Consider the following 17,570-nt stretch of genomic DNA (forward strand, 5'->3'; position numbering starts at 1 on the left):
CCACCCAGCAGCTTAGGGGCTGAGCCTAAATCCGGCTGTGGAGTGTAGGGAACCCAGCAGGGCTGGACCCTTGCGACTCAGTTCTCTCTCAGTGGCTTGTCCCGGCTGGTGGGAGTTGGGCGGTGAGCATCCAGGTAGGTGGGATGAAGAGAGAGGCTCTGGGATGAAATTGAATAGCTTGGCTGGACAATAGGGAGCCATAGCAGGTTCTTGAGCTGGGGCATCTGCACAATGGGGTTGGCAGGATGGGAGGTGCTGTGTGTATTAGTAATAATGAACGCCAGCAGCAGCCCCACATGTGTGTGTGAGTGTGTGTGTGCGTGCATGAATGTGTATGTGTGTAGAGGAGCAAGAACGGCTGGGCTGGCCATGCCCCGGGCCCTGCACTCACCCCAATCTTGCCCGTCTTGGCGGCCATCATGAGGGGCGAGAGGCCGTCGTTGTTGAGCACAGCCTCCAGGTTGCTGTCGGGGAAGAGGCGGGCACACTTGAGCAGCAGCAGGTCATACATCTTGGTGACGAACTTGGTGTTCTCGCGGGTGTTGTCGGCGATGGCCACCAGCGCGTGCAGCACCGTGTTGCCACGGGAGTCCTGCCGCCGCATGTCTGCCTTCTTGTGGGGGTTCTCCGTCAGGTAGTTGACGATGTGGGGCTGGTTGGTGCAGGCAGCCAGCGACAGGGGCAATTCACCTGTGGGTGGGGGTGGATGCAGGGAGGTCAGTGATGGGGTCCCGGGTGAGGCTCTGCCTTCGGACACTCAGGGGCAGATGCCAGGACGATGGACACAGTGTCCACAGTCAACGTGGATGAGCCCCAGTCTACCGCACGTGTCTAGGGGTTAACTGCATGTGTCTGGGGAGACAGGGGTGGCTATTGGGGGGGTGGCCATGCGACATGGAGGCTGTGAGGGACTCTTTGAGGGACTTTGTCTCTGAGTTCCAAATAATATGTGCCTTTAAGCAGGGATGAAATTAAAAACCTTTCATGGGTCCAACTGGGATGTAGCAGCGACAGGGAGTCGGCCCTGCAATCTGACCATCGGTCCCAGCTTAGATTGGACTAAAGGACGCGTGTGATAAGGCACAGGGACATCCCAGTGCAACCCTAGGATCCCACCACCATCCCCGCTGTACCAACGGGGAAGGGGAGGCTCAGAGAAGCGAGGTGATGCTCTACCCCTCAAAGACAAGACCTCAGTGACCGAGTTCCCGCAGGTGGCCTGGGAATGGGCACCATCCGGGCTGTGACCAGAGCAGCTCTGGGTGTTTGGGGGAGAGGTCAGGGCTGCCACCACCATCATGTACCCCCCTGCCAGGCCCCAGCTTCTCCCCTGCATTCCCAGCCCCACCAGGCCCCTTCTTACCAAAGTAGAAGTAGCCTCCTTCATCCTTGGGCTGGAAAAAGCGCCCCCGAGCCTGCGCGTGGACGTCGGCACCTTGAGCCACCAGGAGCTCAACGTAGTGTTTGCAGCGGCGCTCGATGGCAATGTGCAGGGCGGTCTGACCTGGCAAGGGAGAGGGGGACAGTCACTAGGTGGGCAGAGACCTGACCAGGCTTGGTGGGAGGGGTGCAGAAAATGGAAGTCCACCCAGGGGCAGCGGATGGACCTTAAGACATTCCCAATGTGGACTCTCTGATGCCTGAGGTCCCAGATCTGCTGCATCGTGCAAGCAGAATTTTAGGGTCAAAGGACTTGCAGGATCCCCAAAGTGGGAACTTTCAGACTCACAAGGAGGCCTCAGTCTTAGAGGAAAGAGCGTCATGATCTCACAGAATTTGGGACCCGGGACATAAAATTCACAGCCTTTGAATCTGGAAGGTCAAGTCAGATTCATAGATCGCAGAATTCAGACCTTCAGACCCAGGGAGCTGGGACGGGTGACACGTTTGCCTCTGGGGGCTCTTGGCTCATAGAACTATTATCATGGAGCCTCAGAGAATCCAGGACCAGAGCATTTTACGTCCAGACTTCCAGGTTCACAGCCTGTTTGGCTCGTTGCATCTAAAAACCTTGGAACCTTTGATTCTGAAACTCAGAATTATCAAAGCTGGAAGGGGTAGTTATCGTCCCTTTGTCTGTTCATTCATTCATTCATTCATTCAATAATGGATTCCTGGAGACCTGCTGGTGCTTGGGGCCCAGACAGAAGCTCGTGGAGGCGGAGGTGGGGGTGGGGGGTCGGACAAGTGAGGATGGTGCCCCTGATCCCGCCCGGCCCTGCACCTCACCTCGGTAGTAGATGTCCCGGAAGGGCGAGTTGATGAACTCCCGCATGTTGCCCGTGCGCTCCGCGATGTCCAGGAGCATAGGGATCGTGTCGTTGCGGCCATTGCTCAGATTCAGCAGGGCCTTGGGCAGGCAGGTCTTCCCGGTGGATGGCTCTGCAGGGGGAACGTACAGGAGGGGTGCTCGGCCTGAAGCTCAAACTGCTGGGCAGCAGGGGGACAGGGTACTGGGCAGGGAGCCAAAGGTCCAGCCGTGTCATGCCTCTCCTCCGAGCCTGTCCCCTTTCTGCCCTGCATGGAACTAAGAAGGTCAAATAAATGCAGAAGCACAGAAGTTCTTTTAAAAAATAAAATAAAATAAAAAATAAAAAGGGGGAATGCTGGAGTAAACAAAGCCAACTGTATTTCCTCACTGCAGGACTTCTCAGAGCCTTTCACATGCTCATAAGAACAGTGAACCTCTAAAAGTAGACCCAGGAGGAAGCCTTTGCCCACCTGTTCAAACATAAATCCTTTTTCCATGAAGTGTTTACATACTAGTGCCCCTAGCGGGGAGCAGAGGGAGTGCAGCTTACCCCAAACAGCTGGGAGCCATAGTGGACGACATCAGATTACCTTAGGAGCAGCTGGAGAGGACTTTGGGGATTTCACGGATGTAGCAGTAACACTGAAGGCCCAAGTGTGCAAGGTTTCATCCCCTTGTCAAGTCTCTCCTGCGAAGTCTGTCTCTGTTTGGTACTAATGGGTCCTTAACACTGCCCACTAACGCCTGCTAACGTCCCTTTGCAATTTTCTTTCCCTTGTATTAATTTTTATGGTGACATGACTTGATCTACATCTTAAAAGGAGCAAGTCAATGAAAAGAGAACTCTCCAGTGAATCAGGCTCAGGGTTAAATGGCCTGAGGCAGGAATGGGACATGGGAGAGGCAGGTGTGAGCTGAGGTGCCCGCCCTGGAGCCAGGACCCTTGGGGTTCGAATCGGGCTTTGCTCCTGGCTTCTGTGCAACCCCTTCTCTGCTTCAATGTCCTGTCCAGCTCAACTGAGGTTCCAAAGGGAAATCGATGAGCTAATAGATGTTTGTTGATGAGCCCAGCGCCAGGCAGATAGGAGCCCTCGATAAATAATACTGTTGCAGTTATTACTCCACGACAGGTGCTCTAGACCCCTTCCCTAGATGCCGGGAATCAGTAGGGAGAACGCAGAAGGCTTGCGGAGACCTGAATTCCAGTCCCATCACTCCTAGGAGAGAGGCTGCTTGGGCAAGCCTCGTTCTGGCTACTTCCTGCTATATCCCCGGCGTCCACTAAAGTCGACACCAGGTAACTATGTATTGAGTAAGGGACTCCAGTTCCCCATCTGCATAAAGGGGAGGGGGACCCCGAATGCTGGCCGAGGTCCCTGGGGATTCTGTCCAGGCACATCCACACTCAGCTGAGCCAGGTCTCAAGATGGATCAGTCTGTTTTCTAATTATCAGGCAACTAGCAACTCTCCATGCTGACCTCATCTTCTTTCCCTCCCCAAAGCCCTCCTGATCTGTGTATGTCTCCTTCTCAGAGGATGGTGTCCCCAGCCAGCCAAAACCTTTGAATCGCTCATGTCTTTGTCCTCCCTTCTCCCTCACACCCAGCCCCCAGCAAGTCCTACCAGTTTCTCCAACCCCTCCACCACTTTCCACTGCCACCAACCTGGCCCAGCCACCATCTCTCTCACGTGCCCAGGACACCTGCCTGGTTTCCACCAGCCTCTCTGGATTTCCTTCAATCCACTTTCCACATAGGAACTGGAGTAGTCACCTCAGAGTCCAACTCTGATCGTGGTCAGCCACAGGGCCTTTGCACATGCTGTTTCTTCACCTCCTCTCTAGTCCCTCTTCCTCCTCTTTTTACCTGGTTAACAGCAATTCATTCAGACTCAGCTCAGGTGTCACCTCCTCTGGGAAGTCCTCCTAGATTTCCCTAATTAGGTCAAATCCTCCAATACAGTCTCTTTGCAGACATGCATTACAGTTGTAACTGTGCATTTATTTCTGTGATTGCTTGACCCATGTTGGTCTCACCCCAGAGACTGTGAGCAACTTGAGGGCAGGGTCATGTCTGCTTCGATCACCATTTTTGCCCCACACCAGCACAACGCCTGATGCTTGGTAGGTGCCCAATAACCACTTGCTGAGTTAAACATTCAATGAAGGGATGCGCTGGGCACTGCAGGTAATTCCAAGCCACAGGAACCCAGTGGTTTGTGTGGGATTTGGAACTAGACTCTGGATTTGGACTTCCACACCCTTAGACCCAGGCTGTAGCAGGGTAAGGGGGCTGCCAGCCTGGGTCCTGGGAAAAGATTCCAAGAACAGCAACTACACAGAATGGGGAAGAGGTTGCAGCTACAGTACTCAACCACCAGGTGGCAAAGTGGCTCTCACGGGGGAGGCTGGAGCCAGGGGTCCTAATTGCCAAATTGGAGCTTGTCAAAGTTTGGGGGCGGGGTTGGGGGGAGGGTGTTACTGGCTCCCTTGAGAATCAATGAGCGCATGAGTCTCTGGCTAGAAAAACATACAGGAGCAGATTCAGGTCTGAGACATACAATTTGGGTATCCCATTTATGAAAACAAACATACAATTATGAATTCAAAATACGAGGGCCGTAGAAGGGGCCAGAGCAAGCAAGGGGCCCTGAAGCTTAATTAATGGGTCTCACAGTAAATCCTCTACACACGCATTCTTCCATACAATTTCAGGGATCCCCCTCCCAGATTATCTTAGAGTCCCCCACCTATGCTCATGCAGACACACTCTCCTGGGGGCTCCTGGCCTAGGCTCAGAGGCACCCCCAATTCAGTCCTGAACTCAGGAGAAGCCAGAAGCCTTGGCAAGCCCAGCCTGGTGCTACTCTGCCCACAGAAGGCACAGGCACCACGGTCCCCACTTCACAGGGGTTCACTCCACCCCAAGGCTCCCCACTTCTGCCTGATGAACTTAGGGGACCAGGCTGGGCCATTTAGCCAGGGCTTAAATGTGACTTATCTCCAAATGAGATTATTCACACTGTCACAGAGACCCTCTGAGGGCAGAGAGGGGCTCCATCTCCCCACAACCCTAAGCCTGTGCCCCAAACAAGGCCACACCATCTGGCGAGGCACCATGAGTGAATATTTTTATAAACCAGGTAATTCCCTTCTGATTAGACACAGTGATACCATATTTTATCATTCTGGTGTTCAAAGACACTGGTTGATAAAGACCTAGAAGCAACCTAAGTGTCCACTGACAGATGACTGGTTAAAGAAGATACGGTGTTTGTGTGTATGTATATATATACACACATATATATACACAATGGAACACTACCCAGCCATTAAAAAGAATGAAATAATGGCATTTGTGGCAACAAGAATGGAACTAGAGATGATCATACTAAGTGAAGTAAGTTAGACAGAGAAAGACAAGTATCATGTATCACTTATATGTGGAATCGAAAAAAAAATACAAATGAACTTACCTACAAATTAGAAATAGACTCATAGACATAGAAAACAAACTATGGTTACCAAAGGGGAAGGGGGGAGGGATAAATCAGGAGTTTGGGATTAACAGATCCACACTACTATATATAAAACAGATAAACAAGGATCTACTGTTTGGCACAGGGAACCATAGTCAATATTCAATAACCCATAATGGAAAAGAATCTGAAAAAGAATATATATATATGTGTGTGTGTATGTATAACTGAATCACTTTGCTGTACACCTGAAACTAACACAATATTGTAAATCAACTATACTTCATTAAAAATAAATTTAAAAAAAAGAAACTGGTGGATAAGGGTATATGTGAAAAATATACTGCAGATATGGTCAGCCTATTTTGGCATTTAATTTATTTAAAGTCCCTAAAGTCTCCAGAAGTGGCCCCCTGACCTCCCTGAAGCTTCATCAGCCTTAGCTGTAGACCACAGCCAGCCCACCCGAGACAGGCCCTCCTTTCTAGCAGATGCCACAATTCTTGACTTTTTATATTGATTCTGGGGTCACTTGGCCAGTGAATTACGGCTCATCTGGTCACAGGCCAACTTCCCTGATTTGCAAGGAAGGTCTGGGCCAGCGGAGGGAGCTAGTGCCCAGAGGTAGGTGCTCTGAGCTGGGACTAGGCTGGAGGGTGAGCTCTCTGGGCAGAGAGAAGTCCAGGGGCAGTGGTGACTGGGGTTTCAACCTACAGCGGGGAGCCCAAAAGCTGGGCAGGGGTGGGGCAGAGCCCAGGAGCAGAAGCAGGAATGCCCTGCTCCCCTGTCCAGAGCTCCGCTCAGAGGGCCAGAGGCTCCCAGGACCCCCCCAGCTGCCTTGGGCTTGGCACTGTAAAATTGTCTCTCTCTCTTCAAAGGCCAGGACTAAGCTAATATTATTCCCCAGGGTACAGATGAGGAAACTGAGGCTCAGAGAGGCCACACATCCCGTAAGTGGTGGAGGTGGGCAGACTCTGCTTACCCATGACACTAACCTTTTCATAAATAAAGGCTGAATGAATGAATGACTGAATAAAGGCAACAAAGGCCCAGAGAGGTTAAGTAATATGGTAAAGGACACACAGGACCAGACTCCCTGTCCAGTGCTCTTCTTGGCGGCGCAGCACACTGACCAAAGGGAAGATGCTGAGGGGAAAGGGGGCCCCCAATGCCAGGTCTTCCCCCAGCCCCCAGCTGGCCTGCCCACTATTCCTGCCTGGGAGGCTCACCCCGGAACTCCTCGTCAGTCAGGCGTTTCTTGTGAGTCAGCAGGAAGGGGAGCAGTCCATCCAGGTCGGCGGTGGAGCCCCGGGACACGATGTCAAACAGGATAGGCCGGTTGAAGACTTTGAGGATTGGGGGTGGCTGAGGCGCGGGAGCTTTGGGGCTCTGTGGCTGCTTCCTGGAGCAGGGAGGAGGCAGAGTGACAGGAGGGCTCATCCCCTGCCCACCACCACCTCTAGCCTTAGGGGCCCAGGGATCGTGGATGGTCCCGAGGGAGGGACCAGCCTGAGAGGGAAGGGACAGCTGAAGACGTCTACAAAGGAATGTTTTATCCCAACAAATTCTACCTACTGTGTGTTGGGTGGAGACAGACAGACAAAAGAAACACACAAGCCCCCGTTCTACCCAGGCAGCCAGCCAGCCAGCCAACCACATATCCATCCATCCACCCACCCACCCATCCATCCATCCATCCACCCACCACACCCACCCATCCATCCTTCCAACTATCCATCCATCCATCCATCCATCCACCCATCCAACTATCCATCCATTCATCTATCCATCCATCCACCCGTCTATCCTTCCATTTGTCATTTATTGAGTACTTAAAAAGCCAGAGACTAGAAGAGACAAAGATAGTAAGAACACAAAGGAGGAACATCAGACTAAAAGATAAAGCAACTCTATCATTTATTCAATCATTCACTTACTGATTTATTCATTCAACAAACATTTGAGACAAATGAGGCCATGCACATAGGTGCTTAGTTCAAGGCCCCTTAGTTCACAGTAAACACTCAATAAATGTTAGCTAATATTCCTGTTATTATTTAGCACCTACTGTGTGTCTGCAGCCTGTACACGTGTGGGAGAAACACTGAGCTACAGCGGCAGATGGAGAAGGAACAAGTCAGAGAGGGCTGGGGGAGGGAAAGGAACGGAGACAAAGGGGAAAAAACACATTCATTCAGTCCTTCAGTAAACATTCATTGGGCACCTACTGTGTGCTAGGTTTGGAGAGGCAAAGAGCTGGGAGCAGCGCTAGCCCAGGGTACTACGAGGGCAGGAATCCTGGGCCACGTCCTCACCCGCCCTGTGCCGGGCACGCACAGGGGCGCAGTCGGAATCTGTGAAATGAAGGAGAGGACAGACAGGAGGAAGCGGCAGAGACTTGGGGAGAGAAGAGGAGAGAGGAGGGGAGCAGAGAGCGACCCAGGACAGAGAGGAGGCGGGGCTGGAGGGGAAGGGGAAACTGAGGAGGGGGCGGCAGGGCAGAGAGAGCCAGCAGCTCGCCAGGGGCAGTGGACCGCCGCTCTCCCTCCTTCCTCTGCTCGGGCCCCAGACTTTCCACCCCGGGGGCAGGGCCTGTAGTGATGGGGTACCAGGGAAGGGGGAAGAGATGCTTCCTGATGATGGGAGCACACAGACTGGTGCACCCCCCATTTTATCTGCTCCTGAACTGTGACCTGTGAGCCAAAAAATAAGATGAAAAGAACAACCTCGCCCCAGACCTCCCTGGGCAGCCTTCGGGGTCTCGGAAGACCTCAGCTGCTCAGCCACCTCCCAGCTCCTTCTCAACCTCTCTAAAGCCGTTGGCCTGGCTGTCTGGAGTAGGGGTGGGGATGAGGGCCTGAAGGAGGGCATGTTGCAGGTCTGATTCTGTTTCCACCTCTGAGTGGAGGTTATGCAGTTCATCTAAGCACTGCATGCAGACTGGGAGGCTCTGTTCCTTGGATACATCAAGCCTCTCCAGCCTTAGGCCCTTGAACATGCACTTCCCTCCACCAGGAATACCCTCCCCTGCCCCTGTGTGGCTGTACCTTCTCACTCTTTAGCTTTGGGCTTAAATGTCAGCTCCTCCAGGAAGCCCTCCTGGACTACCTTTCCTGTATCAGCTCCCCTCTCCCACCTCAGGACCTCCCCCCCAGAAGTGAATTGTCTATTCACTTGCTTATTACCTGTCTCACCCTCCAAACTGAAGGTGCCAGTGAAGGCTACTCAGTGGCGTGGCTAGACTGAGAAGTCGTAGCACCTGGTCTGGCTCACCCCTGGAGCCCTATCCCCCTACCTGGCACATGGTGGGTGCTCAAGAAACATTCACTGCATGAATTGGTGACTCAGTGAATAAGTAAAGGAGATAACTCTTGACCCAGCAAGGGCTGAGGAGGTGAACGGGCTTCATCCAAGGGCATTAATGAGCCTGTGATCAGCAAGGGGGACAGAGGAGGACCGAAGTGACAACAGGACATCTCCAGACTTTAGGACTGTCCTCCAGACACACACAGAGGTCTGAGGCGGGCTCTTTGGGGTGCGCATGGGTGGATGGCTGGACAGAGAGATGGCAGATAGACAGGCAGATAAATATTTGAATGAGAAGACTGATGGATGGCTGGACAGAGACATGGCAGACGGACAGATGGGTTGATTAATATTTGCATGAGTGATGATGGACGGATGGATTGGACAAGAGGATGGACAGATGGAAAGACAGGTAGCAACGAAACAGAAAGAGAGAGAGGGAAAGAGAAAGAGAGGAGAAAGAAAGACATGGACATGAAATGAGTGAATTATGAATAGTTTGACAGCTGACTGGCTGGGTGAATAGAAACAGTGGGTAGATGGGAGAACGGATAGATGTTTGGATGAGTAGACGATGGATGGATGGATGGATGGATGGATGAATGAATGGATGGACAGATGGATATACAGAGGGACACATAGATGGACAGAGGAGTAGATAGATGAATGAATGGATAGACAAGCATATGGAAAGGTGGACAGAGGTGGCTGGATAGATGAATGAATAGGTAGATAAATGGATGGATGGGCGGCTCAGTGAATAGGTGGACAAATGGATGGACAAATGGATGGATGGACGGACAGATGGATGGATGGATGGATGGACAGGTGGGTGAGTGGGTGGGTGGATTCAACACAGAGGAGGAGACCATTGGCCAGGCAGCCAGCAGTACTCACTCTATGACCTTCCTCCTCCACCGCTTGTTGTCACTAGGGTGGTGGCGATAGGTGCCATAGTCAAAGAGCGAGTCCATGGGCGCCTTCTTGGGCCCGGGCACCACCGAGGACTCATACAGGGTGGACTCCAGCAGGTCGATGGGGTTGGGCACCCCCTTGCGGAAGGCGCCCTGGAACTTCATGCGCAGGTTGGGTCGTGCGTCGCCTGGGCCGGCAGGGCGAGCAGTATCAGCCGGCGACGGGGGAGGGGGAGCCATCCTCCCCCTCAAACAGGTTGGCCAGCGAAGAGAGGGGGAAGGCCTCCCCGCCGGGGGTGCCACCCTCATCCCCGGGGGGCTCGGCCACCTCCCCAGGCCCCGCGCGGGGGCCTTCACTGGGATCCGCCATGCTGCCCTGGGACCAGTCTGCCCTGCTCGGCCTGCAAGAGAATGAACGGGAGGGGAGTCAGGCCAGTTCCAGGAAGCCCCCTCCCACATGGGCAAACAGCACTGCTGCCAGCTGCTTCAAAGCCACCGTTGTAATGACAGGGGTGCAGGGTGGCCACTCCCAGATGTGGTTGGCCGCCAGCCCCCGGGCAGGAGTTGCAACAGGAGCCTCTTTCAGGGACCTGGAAACACGAGTCTGCCTCAGGTCCAGAGACCCTGGACATCAGCTGGAGGAGGAAGGGCCTCAGAGTTATGCTGGGACCCCAAACCTGGAGCCCGGGGCTTACTCCTGGCCAGCCAAACTGGCTTCAGAGCCCCCAGAGCAGGGTTCAAATCCAAGCTCCGCATTTAGCAACTGTGTGATGTTGGGCAGGTTGATGGTTCAGTCTCAGTTTCCCCGTCTGTGAAATGGGGATTCTGAAACAAAGCACGCATTACTGTGTGTCAGTAATCACTTACTAAAACCCAACCATTAAAAGCACGCTTCAGACATAATAGGTGCTCAGAAAATACACATGAACACACTGTGGGAGCCAGTAGCACCCAATTTCCTCACCCAGCACCATCATTCTGACCCCCATTTCACAGGACAGGAAATCAAGGTTCCAAGACTTAACTCCTCACAGCGCACAAACTCTGCTCCCCATGGCACCAAGCGCTGACCCCTTCCCTCCCCTCTCTGCTAGGTTAACTCCTGCCCACCTGTGTTCCCAGCTCTCATTCCTTCATCTGGGAAGCCCTCCCTGACCACTTGTTCGTGGGACTAGTTAACTCCCAGGCTGTGATCACCAGGAGGGAGGAATGTCCTCTGTCTTGTTCACTCCTGCATCCCCTGCACCTAGAAGGGCGCCATCCAGACAGACGACCTGAAGACAAAGGTACTATCTGTTCCCACTTCTCAGGTGAGGAAAACGAAGCTGGAAGAGGGGCAATCACATAGCTTGCAGGGAGAAGAGCTGGACTTGAACCCAGGTCCAACCTTTAGCCAGGAGCAAGGGAGGGGCAGGGCCCCGCTGGCTGGCTGTCAGCCCCCTGCCCGCTGCAGCGCACCGCTGGGAGTGCTGGGCACCAAGGGCGAGTTTCCTGGAACACCTACCATCCCACCCAGGCTGCGGGGAAACGTCTGAAAAGCCCTCTTTTCTCTGTTTCTCCCTCCTCGCGCGTTAGCAGAAGAGCAAATAAAGATTGGTTCCCACCTTGTTTGTTTTGTGGCTGCCAGGAGGGAAGGCCGGGCACCACAAGAGGCCTCTCTTGGCAGGCGCAGCAGGGCACACCGAGGGTCAGAGCGCCTGCTGGGGACCGGCCCCACTCTGGGCGTCCGTGGGGAGGGAGAGCCCAGACTTCCGAGTCTGACAGGCCTGGGTTCTACCCCTAGCTCTGCTATTTATGTGCAGCATGACCTTGAGAAAGTTACTTTAGCTACCTGAGCCTCCATTTGCTCATCTGTAAAATGGGTACAACTGTCATAGCTTTTCCATACATTTGCAGGAAGAACTAGATGAGATCAGGCATGTCCAGTGTTGTCCCCGGGATTAAATTGGGGGCTGTCAATGATTATAGCCAAAGGAGGAAGGAAGGGTTAGGAGCACAGGTGCTGAAGTCAGATGTACCTGGTTCCCATCTTGGCCCTGGTTCATTATCATCTGTGTGATCTTGGGCAAATCATTTCCTCTACCTGGGCCTCAGTTCCCCCACCTGTAAAACCAGGGTAACCATGGGCAAAGTTCTTGGGAGATGCCAGTGTACTGAGGAATTTGAAGCGCCCACTGGGTGCTGGCACCTAGTAGGACCTCAGGAGACATCAGTTCCCATCCACCAGCCAGGTGGGAGACGGAGACCCCTAGCGGCTGCCGCGTGAGTCTGGGCTTTGTTCTGCAGGAATGGGGGTATGTTGAGGCAGGGAGGGGTATCTACTGGGCTGCAGGCATTGAGGGCGAAGATTAGACTTCCCTGGGCACAGTCCTGTTCACCTCATTGGGGACCCCAAGGTCAGGGGAAGAGGAGGAGTTGGGCTGTTAACACCCTCCTAATTACTGAACTCCTTTCCGAGGTCCTGCAGGGGCCGGAGGAGGCAGCGGGGAGGCCCCTCCAACCCCCCACCATGCCTGCAGCCCCTCCTCTAAGAAATTCAAACATGACAGCATTCAGGGTTTCTGAGGCTCCAGAGCAGGGGGTCTGGGGTCAGCCAGCCCCAGGTTGAAATCCCCCCTCAGCTGCCCACTCGCTGTGCAAAGCCTTGAACAAGGCACATGCAGATCAAAATTAGCATTTTAATTATGACGAAGTGAGAGTGACAGAAACCCCATCATCACTGTGACTGTGTTGCTCTGACCAGCCCCAGTGCTTCACACGTGCACTCACATCCAACCCTCATGGCAACCCGAGACTGGTGGCTCTCACCCAGGGGCCATTCTGCTCCCCAGGGACATTGGACAATGTCTGGAGATATGTTTGGTGTCACACTGTGCAGAGGAGACAGGGCGACTGGCATCCAGTGAGTCAAGGCCAGGGAAGCCACCAAACACCCTGCATGGCATGAGAGAGTCCCCACCACAAGGAATGATCCATCTCGAACCCAGTCAATAGCGCTGAAGTTAAAAAACCCTGCCCCAGGGGTAGGTACTACTATAAATCTCATTTTCAACAGACATGGAAACTGAGGCTCAGAGAGGGTAAGTGACTTGCCTGAAGCCACACAGCAGCTTAGCAACAGAATCACGATTCAAATCCGGGCAGTTGGCTGTGGAGCCTGGGCTACGCTAACCCCTCAGTTGACAGTGTGGCCTGCAGGCCAGGCACCACCCCAAACTCTTACAGTATCTTGTTTAACAACAGCCCCGGGAGGTAAGGATTATTACTACCAGCCCATGTTAACCTCTTTGAACCTCAGTTTCCCTATCTATAAGTTGAGGGTCTCAACACAGCTGCTATCCCACAGGCTGCTGTAACAGACAGCTCAGATTATCTCTCAGGTACCTAATAAACATTTGATAAATGCTTTAATCATCATCGCCATCAGGATACAGTCCCAGTTTACCTGTCCTCCTCACTGTCTCCCCACCTCCGGGGAACATACATGTAGCACTGCAGCCTGGCACTCACGGACCACATCAACATTCACCAAGCCTTCTCAGCCTCTCCCCCAGCCCATCTCCCAGAGTCTGGGGAGCAGAGCTGGGCTACTGGTCCCATTTCACAGCTGAGGAAACTGAGGCCCTGGGAGGCCACATGGAGAGTGAATGGCCTTGAAGAAGGCCTCTAGATTCCTAACCCTGGACTCCTTCCACACCACCCCACCCATGCACGTACACGTGTGTATACACACATACACACACACACAAACACACAGCCAGTCTGTGGCAATCCCCTCCCCAAACACTACCCTGTTCTCTGTGGCTGGGGAGAGTTCACTCCCAGTTCTAATTTGCCCTGTAGGCTGTTATTACACATTCCAAACCCATGCCAGACTTAGGGGGAAGGAGGGGTGCGGGGCGGGGAGAGAGGCTCAGAGTCTTCGTGTGTCTCCTCTGCGTGTGAATGTCCTGTACGTTTCTTCCTGTCTCTCCCTGTGTGCACGCATGCGCGTGGGCCCGCTGCGAGCTCCTGGGAATGCCTCTACAGTGGGCAGCACCCAGCTGGCACCAGGCACCCCTCGGGGCTCAACAAAGGGCATTTACACATGAGGGTGAACATCCCACACACTGTGTCACCACTGTGTCCATTTAACGCAGTGGATTCCAAACATCTTGGTATTAAGCATCCAAATCCTTTTTTTAGAATACACACACACACACACACACACACACACACACCTGACGGCAGTCCACACACAGACGGTAGTTGTGGCAGGATGGACGGAGCAGGAATCTGAATCTTAGGGCCCAAACAGCAAGATTAGAAACCGTTCACCTATTTATTTATTCAACAAATATTTACTGAGCACCTACTGTGTACCAGGTCTTGGGGACACAGATGTAAGCAAGACAAAGAATTCCTGCCCTCCTGGGGTGGACCTGGTGAGGGAACAGCTAGACACAGGAATAAGCTGAGGCGTGTCTGGTGGCATTAAGAGCTGGTTTGATCAGAAGGGTTGGGAGTGGCCAAGTTAAGGGGTACAGGGGTCCTGACCAGGGTAAGGAGCTACAGGGCTAAGCCAGGATCCCCAAGCCTTCCTCTCTACCTGGGTCAGACTCCAGGCTCTCCAGAAATGTGGCTGGCCCCTGGGGACTCAGTCAGGCCAGCCAAACCCACTCCCTCCCCCAAGGAGGGGCACCTGGTAGGAGCTAGCTAGCAGGACATGGAAAGAACGTGCATTCCGACGTCAGACAGAACGGGGGGGGGGGGTGCGGTGCTGGCTCCCAGACCCACGGCTCATTAGCTGGGTGAGCCTGAGCAAGTTACATAGCCTCTCTGAGCCTCGCCTGCCCTTGGGGAACTTAACTGGGTCATTGTGAGGATTATATGAATTGAGTCAAGCACCTGGCACGGAGTAAGCCTTCAATAAACAGCAAACCACAAGATTACTTGAATGGCAGATGCCTTCTCCCTGCGAATCCCAGATTCCACAGGAGTGGAGTCGAGTGGAGGTCTCCTGCTCCACCCCTCTGTCCCCATGCAGAGGGCTGGAAGAAGGGGCCCGTCCTCACTGTGTTACCCACCCCACCCCCGTGGCTTTGCCTGATCTCATGGAAACCGTGCCACGTACTTGGCAAATCCCATCCTCCTGATTACGTGACCAAAGAAAGCTGCTTAAATCTGGGGGCAAGTTCAGGCGTGCAGGGGCTGCTCCACCCCAGGGGGAAGAATTCAGGGACCTGGGATCGATGCACTCCCACAGGCATCTGCTGAGTGCCACCTGTCTGCAGGGCGCCTGGAGAAGCATAAAAGAGTGGAAGCTCAGGGAACTCACAGTCCAGGAGGGAAGGCAGATGGCTCTCCCCACTCCAGGCCTCTGCCTGGGCTGTTCCCTCCACTGGGGATGCTCTTCCTCCACTGGCTCCCATTCTTTGGGGGCGTCATCTTAACCAGCCACCCTGGCCCCCGCCCCTAGTCTAAACCAGCTCCCTTGTGTTCACTCTTAGAGCAAACTGTGCCTTCCTTTAATAGCATTTCACGGTTAAACTCTGACCTTTACTTAGATCATTTTTTTATCCATCTTCCCTCTTCTCTGGCGTTTTAGTTCCATGAAGGAGGGACTATTTTGTGCCCACTGTCTCCCCCGCATTCAGCATTGTGCCAAGGCATCAGTAAATATGTGCTTTCTTAAACTGTAAGGCTCTGAAGTTCTGGAAGGGTGCACACAGGAGGAAGCAGCAGTCATCCTGCTGGGCACAGGGAGAGGCTGCAAGGAGGAGGAATAGCTGAACTGGGGCTTGACAAGTGGAATGGGATAAAAAAAGCAAAGGAGACAGCAAGGTCAAAAGCACGGAGCTGGGGAAGTGCAAGGAGCGTTGAGGAACGGTGTGGCCGGAGGCACTGGGAGAAGAAAGGCAAGAAGGACGAAGAGATGTGTGAGTGGGCGGGTGGATGGGTAGGTGGGAAGGAGACAGGTACAGGGGGAGACAGGTAGACCAGGGGGAGGTTCTGGGCTCCCAGACCGACTCACTGTACTTCCTCCTCCCTCCATCCTGGGGATCTTTGTCCAACCTGTGGGGCCCCCACTTCTTGCCATAGCCTGGAATAGACATGACTGTGAGTATCTGCTATTCCAGATCAGTCTTGGAGGAATGATGTGGGAGGCATCTAGGAGGACGGGATCCCGAGGTTTGCTGGTGTTCGAGGGAGGAAACACCAGCTCCACCCAACCCCTCCACCTTCCAAGTGAGGAAACTGAGGCTTAGAGAGGTGGAGTCACTCTTACAAGGTTGCCTGGCTCCTGAGAGGCTGAAGCAGGTCTAGGAGTCCATGAGGCCCCAGGAACTATGCCTTCAATGGATACTTTACAAGGACCAGGGGACTCGAGAAGAAAAGGGTAAAGATGGGGGTGGAGGGAGAGTGGTTCAGGGTGGGCGGTGCAGACCATGGGCCCCGAGGCCTAATGCCCACTCACCAGCTGTGTGACCTTGGGCGAGTCACTTGGCCTCTCTGTGCCTGTAAATGGTGATCTAGCCCCTACCTCGGGATTGCTGTGAGGCTTAAATGAGAGAGGGTATAAAACAGAGCCCACTGCCTGGCAGGCAGCACATGCCCAGTAAAGGATGGCTGGGGTCAGCATTATCAGTATCGTATTACAATTATTAGAAGATGGATGAACAGACAGACGGAGGACCAAGGAAGGTATGACCACCAGGGAGGGTGGAGTGGCTGGGCCCAGAGCCTGGGACCCTGGCAGCCACCCCACAGCAGCCACTGCTGAGCGCTCAGGCCCTTGGCCAGGCAAAACCCGCTGCCTGCCAGGCTGCCAGAAGCTCCCCAGGCTCCGGTGGGTGGCAGCAGCGGGGGCATCACGCCACGCCAGGCACCTTCCCCAGCCAGCCTGTGTTTACCTAGCAGGTCTCGGCCCAGCCCGCTTCCTGTTTGCTGCACAGTGGCTGTCTGTCCAGGGCTGACAGAGCTCCAGTGTCCTGTCGGGTGCCCTCACCCAGGAGGAGGCCCCCCTCAAGCTCACACCACCCAGGCGGGGCAGGATCGGAGGGTGACTCACCAGGCCCCTAGAGGGCAAGGCCAGTGTGACCACGGACGGCAGTCACTCGGTCATTCTTCAAGTCCTTGGCTGGAGGGATTCCGGCCCTCTGAGCTTTCATGGGCACCCATCACTTCCGAGAGTCCCCAGCCCCAAGGTGGAAGCCATGGGGAGGCTATGTGGCTGAGCGGTTTAAGAGCACGCATCTCTTAAACAACAACACAAAAGGCCACCTACGATAGGATCCCATTTACAGGAAACATCCAGAATTGGCACATCCTTAGAAACAGAAAGCAGATTAGTGGTTGCCAGGGGCTGAGGCCGTTGGGGTGGCAGTGACTGCTAATGGGTCCGGGTTCATTCCTGGGGTGACAAAAATGTACTGGAACTACACAGTGGGGATGTCTGTAGAACTCTGAAGCCACTCTACAAAACCACTGAATTGTACATTTTGAAAGGGTGAGTTGCATGTGAATTACATCTCAATAACTCTTGAGATTATTGGTGAACCTTGAGCAAGCCACTTCCCTACCCTGAGCCTCAGTTTCCTGGGTGCAACGTGGGAACATCGCCAGGTTACACGTGCACCTA

At 53.8% G+C, this 17,570-nt stretch overlaps 1 protein-coding gene across 1 annotated transcript in view; it reads right to left on the reverse strand.

Annotated features, from left to right (window-relative positions):
* TRPV4 (transient receptor potential cation channel subfamily V member 4) overlaps positions 1-17,570 on the reverse strand; it is a 34,960-nt gene that overhangs the window by 10,200 nt on the left and 7,190 nt on the right. Inside the window, 6 exon segments of the mRNA XM_032471396.1 lie at positions 392-690; positions 1,364-1,504; positions 2,230-2,382; positions 6,959-7,131; positions 9,933-10,174; positions 10,176-10,350. Coding sequence (XP_032327287.1) covers positions 392-690; positions 1,364-1,504; positions 2,230-2,382; positions 6,959-7,131; positions 9,933-10,174; positions 10,176-10,319 — 1,152 coding nt within the window. The 5' untranslated portion in view covers positions 10,320-10,350.

The sequence above is a fragment of the Camelus ferus genome, chromosome 32 (assembly GCF_009834535.1).
Source record: "Camelus ferus isolate YT-003-E chromosome 32, BCGSAC_Cfer_1.0, whole genome shotgun sequence".
Classification (NCBI taxonomy): Eukaryota; Metazoa; Chordata; class Mammalia; order Artiodactyla; family Camelidae; genus Camelus; species Camelus ferus.